Here is a 6876-nt window from a genome sequence, read left to right as displayed (position 1 = left end):
GTCTGTTCAGGTGTGGCATCTGTATTCTTTGTTGGACACTTGGAGACTCTATGCCCTGGTTGTCTACAATTACTACAATGCATCACTCTTCTGTTGCTATACCTCTGTAGGACAATTCCTTGAGATGGTGTAGCCTGACTTCTTGTGCCACCTTCCCACTCCTCCCTCCTTCTCATTTTCTTTGGTCTTCCTCTGAGTTTCTTGGGAATGTCAGGAGGCAGCATTGTTTCTTCTGAGTGAAAGTCCCAGTATTCCTCACCTTTCATTGCCTCAAGAGAGTGTTTGTAGCTTTTAAGATATTTCTCCCTTTTATAGTAGTCAGACACATATTCCTGTGGTTGGTGCCTCCTTGAGTGTATAGCAGCTTTGGCATGTTGGCATGGTATGCCTGTTAGGTCATACATCCTACAATCACATGTGCCCCTCTCCAAATCAACTGTAACTGCCTTTGTTCCATATTTGACTTGAAATTTTCTATCTACATCCCATGCTGCAGACCATTTTCTAGATTCAGTCACAAGAAGATCCAAAGTCTTTTTTATTTTAGGACAAAGGATCAGATCACTATTCAGCATCTCATCTCTTCTTCTTCTTATTCTTGTCAGTAGTTTGAAATGTATCTCTTGGAGCATGGTCAACAAGGGCATGAACCTGTTACATGACAATGTCAAGTAATTAGGAAATAACATTCAATCATGGTGCATTACATATTATAGAGTGTTACATACTTATTTTACCTTTCATTTATGATCCATGAATTAAAGCTTTCAGACATATTATTGTCTGTGTTGTCAACTAGGGAGTGTGTTTGGAAATGGGATTTGCACCACTGTTTAGGATCATGTTTTGACAAGAGAGCATGTGCAGCCTTTGAGTGTCTCTCAAGTTCTTTCATAGCCCTTAAATGTGCAACCTTGTGAGTTGACAATGCAATTCTCCAAAACAAATTCTTCAATATTCCAGTGTTGAACCTGCAAGCACAGTAGCAAACATGAGTCAAAATCAATATACGTGAACATTGCAGAAAATTATCAAGTAGAGAAAGAGCATTACTTTTTCTTGAAATTGGCACAAAGATGCCTTGTGCACAATCTGTGCTCAACATATGGAAGAAGCTCTTTCACAGCATTTTCCAACCCTTTTTGCTGATCACTTATGACTGTTAATCCAGCTCCATCCTCCAGATCTAAGTCATCCTTGAGCAACATAAGAAACCACCTCCAAGAATCCGTATTCTCAGATTCAACCACAGTATAACAGATTGGAAACATTTGGTTGTTTCCATCTCTACCTACAGCAGATAGGAGCTGACCACCACAAACAGTCTTCAAGAAACATCCATCAAGCCCAATAACTGGTCTACAGCCTGCTTTCCAACCAGCCTTGAGAGCATAATAGCACACATAGATTCTTTTGAACTTTACAGGATCCTCTGGATTCAATCTAGTTGTTGATATCTTCACAGTATTTTTAGGGTTACTTAACAACACCTCTTGGCCAAAATCCCTCACTCTAGCATAATGTTGCCTAAGACTCTCAGCAATTCCTTCAAGTGCCATTTTTCTTAGCCTCAACACTTTAATTCTAGGAACCTCAATTTCCAGTTCATTTTTAATTGTTTCAGCCATCTCCTTACATGACCATTGAGGGTTCTTCCTGATCCTATCCCCAAAAACTTCACACAAATACTTGACATTTGCCATTTTGTTGTTGTATGGCTTAGTGCACAAGTGTGTGTCAACCAGTGTTTTTACAGTTACAGTCTCACTATCCTTGTCCCTACTGCACCAAATGTAGAAGGGACAGTTTGCCTCACAAGACACTTGACATCTTCTACCATCATTAGTAATGAATTGGACCCCTCTTCTATCAAGCACACCATATCTCCTAACAGTATCTCTGAACTCAGCCATGTTAACAAACTTTTGTCCTACTTCAAACCTAGGTACCCCTTCAGTACTACCCTTTTTTCAAGATTCTTCTTTTCTTGGGATTAGGTGGACCAACATATCCAATTCTTGCATTCTCATCCTCACTTGAGGATGAGAGAGACCTCAAAACTTGATAATCATAAGCAGACTCTTCACTAGGGGACTTGTTTGGTATGTTCATAGCATTATACATTTTATCTTTAAATTTCTTAGCATTTTGCCTAATGGTATGCAACTCATCATCACTGTCACATACATTATTAGGGCATACACTATCATCATCATCTGATTCCTCACTATCCTTAGCAAGTCTGTACTCAGGGTCATAAGAATCATCTGTATCATCCCCATTATCACTATTATCACTATTATCCCTAACTATTTCTTCTTCCATCATTCTACTCACATTGTTCTCCTCATGCACAGTTTTAATTTTACATTATTTAGGGGTTTGCGGAACATCAATTAGGTCATCAAGGTTAAAATGATCTACATATAAATCAATCCTACCATACGGCTTAGACAAATCAACTAAATCCCTCACATAACCATCATCATATATTACCCTGATACCTTCACTAAAACTAAACCCATCACATTTAAAATAAATAAGAGAATTCACATCATAATCATATTTCTGGGCAAAATCTTCTAGGTCACGAAAGGACATCAAATCACTATCAAACTCTGTAATGTCCTCGGTTTTACCCCCAACATAAGTAATAGTAGGAGGAGGGGTAAAATCACCATGGTGGTGAAGATACAGAGTAGTAGACATGCTGAAAAAAACAAAAAATAACATATAAATGTATATATGTGCACATATCAACATACTTACAGATACATACAAGTCAATACATCTAGGATTCGTCAATTAAGGGAATCGAACATACCTTCGATTGCAGTATTAGATCTTCAAGTGACGGTATTCGCACTCCCCCCCCCCACAATGTTCTTCCAATTCGCCCCTTAATTGCACTCTCTCAGACGAGTTCTTCACTTAGGGTTTTTCCCCAAATTTTCCAATCACACTCTTCTATCTCAAATTTGTTTTTAATCGATTATGACTGTTTATTTTTCTTGTTTTTTTGTTATAAACTTAGCTTTGCTTATTTGGAAGCCACGTAACTTAACAGTTGTTGCCATGTAGGTGCCATCTGGATTTGTCGTTAAGTAAGTAACGTCTCCCGTCAAGTCAACGTCCTTGACTAACGGGGAAGTCATTACTCTCAACTAGAGTGGTGTCATCGAGACCCCGATAACTAGAAGGGTATTTTTGATATGTCACCCTCACTTCAGTGACTACTTTGAGATTTAAGCCGAGTTATAAAGTATGCGACAAAGACGATTAAATATATTATAAAGACCAGGATCATAATCCATAAAAGAAACGTCAAGAGCTTGCTACAAGTTGTTTCTCCAGCTCCTGTCCAAATCGACGATAATGTTACTCCAGCATCCTTCGGAATCAATAAAGATCTTTCTCCAACAGGGGGGCTTGGTCTCGAATTCGATGCATTAGCAATCGTCATTACAGGCCAGATGCCGATCGGTATAATGATATCATTATGGTCCCGGTGATGATGATGATGCTGGTGGTGACGAGGAGAATGATGATGATGATGATGATGATGCGATGATTGATGATGGTGATGAGCCATGTTGTGGCTGTGTGCCATGAAGATCGCATGATGGTGTGTCATGATTCAGAGTTAGTCAGGGTTTTGAATAACAACAGCAGGAAAATTTTAGGTACCTATAGCTGGGTATATATTAGAGATGTTCAAACAACCCTAAACCCGAAATTTGATCCGATCTGATTCAGAAAGAAATCCGGAAAAAAACCCTGCCCGGTTCAGCCTGGCCCTCCCTTTTCTTTCTCGAAAATCCGGTCCGGCCCGAAGCCTCATAAATCTGGATAAAAGCCCGGATTTAACTAAGTCTTGATAAAAGTCTGGATCTAAAAATGCCCGAATAAAAGTCCGGTTCGGCCCGGATATAAGCCTGATTAAAAAACCAATTTTTTTATATAAAATTTGAAAATATACAATACTTTTTATAAATTTTAAAAAATTATATTGTAATATTAGAAACAATTAAAGTATATATGATTACTTGCCGACTTATTTTGTTAAAGTTTTCTGTTTTTTTCATCAAATTAAAATGTATTAAAGATAAATACTAAATTAGTTGTGATTGTAACCGAATTTTATTACTATAAATCGCAAATGATGTTTTATTTAAATTTTTAATTTTTATATTAGAATGAGAGAGTCTAGTGCATCAGGAATGCATAGTGCATACACAGTAATGACAATTAACAAACTTTTTTGTTTGACACTACTAACTAACTTACCATACGAGATTTTGGACAATACAAATTGTTGTACATAATTATATTATTATAATTATTTATAATATGAGAAAATAATTCTTTATTTTGGTTTCTAAACTACTATATTTGATATATCAAGATATTATTTTCTCCGATATTTAAACTACTCATAGTACAACTTATAAGATATAAAAATTACATTTTTTAATATAAATAAAAAGTCTGTATAAAGTCTAGTTCGGCCCGATCCGACCTGGCCCGATCTGATCCGGCCCGGCCCGCAGACCTAAAACGGACCTTATATTTCTTAGGAAGTTCGGTCTAGTCTGGACCTGTTATTCCCTAACAATACAACAAGAATTACAAAAGGGGGGGTTGAATGTGATTTTGGCTCCTTTTTCAAATTTAAAGAAAGTTCTAACTTGATAAATATAACAGTGTTTAATTAGCAATGGTGCAGAATAAAAGAGTGATAGAAATTAAAACACTAAGTAATAAAAACACAAGTTTTTAAAACTTTCTGGTGGATTTGAAAGTATCCACCAGATATATATATATATATATATATCAAATGAGAACTCTGTGAAACTTTGAATAGCTCACAGTTGCTTACAAGTTTGAACAATTAAACTACAGAGAAATGCTTACTAGAATGCAACTTGATATGTTTCTCTGAAAATAGACTTGCTTAGTTAATTATTATACTTGCTACACTTGGTTTATATATCACCAAGTTTACATGACAATAAGACAAGATAATAAAACAAAACATATCTAGTCTAACTTCATGCTACTTCACTACTCTATTCCAGCATCTTTGAATATCTTTACAATTGCATGGAAATGGTAATGCTTCTTTGTTCTCAAATTCCTGCTTAACATGTTGCCACATTCTTTTTTCAAACACCCAACGCATGTGACTGTGTTGTCACTCTCAACAGCTATTTGAATTTGATCATCCATCGAGACTGTGCTTATCATCCATCGGGAGCTTTATTGATCATCCGTCGGGACTATGCTAGTCATCCGTCGAGAGCTTTGTTGATCATCCTTCAGGAGTCTTGTAGATCATCTGTCGGGAGTCTATTTGTCACTTTACTCTATTTCACTTGTACAGGATTACAAGATATTTAATATTTACAGTTAATCAACCTATTATGTATATCAATCTAGTAGTCAACATGACTTATAAAATCCTAAGCAATCTACTTGACTAATACATGTCATTTGCAGAAATGTGCTACAGTTCTTATTTGTTACATAAGCTACTCACTAGATGGATGTCAATTTGTCATCCGTCGGGACTATAAAGTTCATCCGTCAGGACTATATTTGATCATCCGTGGAGTGCTACAAAATTCACTAAGTTAAATCTACTAAGGTATTTTTTTAACTTATCATCAAGTTCACAACATATTCCTAACAATCTCCCCCAATTTATGTCTACTGGAATTGTAGACATAAATTAAGAGAAACTTGATGATAACAAAACACCCTAAAAATACAGATTAAAAAGTAGTAGATAAAACTGATAAGTGCTACAAAATTTATTGAAAATTGAACAAAGAAAAGTGTACAAAGAGTTCTCACAATAATTATTAAGGTGCTCCTCTAGTCTGAGCAGATATGTCTATTTCCTTGATTGTCTGAATTTCTTCCCAAGCTTCATATTGTTCTCCTCTATTTGATTCTGGAGTTGTCTGTGGAATTCAAGTTCATCAGCTTCAGATAAATCCAACATTTCTTGCATTTCCAATAGAGTCTCATTGCTAGAGATACTCAATTGGTCATCCAGTCTGAAGAATCTTCTAGCTCCCTTGTCATCCATGAATTCCATCAGCCAATAAGACCTCAAATGCACTATCTTCCCAGTGAAAGAAATTGATAGAGTTTTTGGAAGTACATATTTGGCTTTATTACTCCTTAGCTCTTCAATCTTCTTCAGAACCAATCTCCTTGCAGTCACATTGAATCCAAAGTTCTTTTTAAAAGATGAGTAGATCTTTATTAGCACAGATTAGCTTTCTTCTAAAATCCTGTGAAGAGGCCATGTGATTTCTTTCCTTGCCTTGTACTTAAACACCAATTTTTCAGGTCGATGTCTGTGAGCATCAATTCCTCTTACTTCTACCAGTTCATCCAAGTAGATGTTTAAATCTGAAAACTTTTTGATGTCACAGATGTATAACAGATCTTCCTTGTTGACTGCAGATTTAGATTTGGTTAGGGTCTTGGTTTCGAGAGTTACAGGCTTTCTTTTCTTGGTAGCTCTTGTCTTTGTCTTCTTTGGCTTGTTGAAGATAGGTACGTTGAACTCAGGAATTGGTAGACTTTTCCAGTCTAATGGCTCATCCTTGGGAATAATAGGCTCACCATGAAAATTCTTAGTTGGATCCACCTTGAAATCTTTATGTACCACTGGGGGCTTGGATGTTTGAGTTGAAGTTGTAGACTTTTTGGGAATGTAGTCTTCCATTTCCTCATCACTAAAGTCTAATTTTCTTTTGGAATGGATCTTGTATATTAGTCTTCTTTTATGTCGAATCTCCTGTTGCATTTTCTAATCTTAAGGTTCAGCAATCACATATGGTTGTGCAGAGATCTCAGTTG

General features: G+C 36.3%; 1 protein-coding gene across 1 annotated transcript; it reads right to left on the bottom strand.

Moving 5' to 3' along the window:
- Positions 1–1162: 1162 nt before the first annotated feature.
- Positions 1163–1913, bottom strand: LOC141660179 (uncharacterized). Its single transcript, XM_074467143.1, has 2 exons — positions 1296–1913; positions 1163–1186 (listed from the first exon to the last, which is right to left on the bottom strand). The coding sequence occupies exons 1-2, from the start codon at positions 1911–1913 to the stop codon at positions 1163–1165; spliced, it is 642 nt and encodes a 213-aa protein (XP_074323244.1).
- Positions 1914–6876: the final 4963 nt, after the last annotated feature.

The sequence above is a fragment of the Apium graveolens genome, chromosome 5 (assembly GCF_009905375.1).
Source record: "Apium graveolens cultivar Ventura chromosome 5, ASM990537v1, whole genome shotgun sequence".
Taxonomy (NCBI): Eukaryota; Viridiplantae; Streptophyta; class Magnoliopsida; order Apiales; family Apiaceae; genus Apium; species Apium graveolens.
The sequence above is the reverse complement of the archived record's forward strand: the minus strand, read 5'-3'. Positions and strand labels throughout refer to the sequence as shown.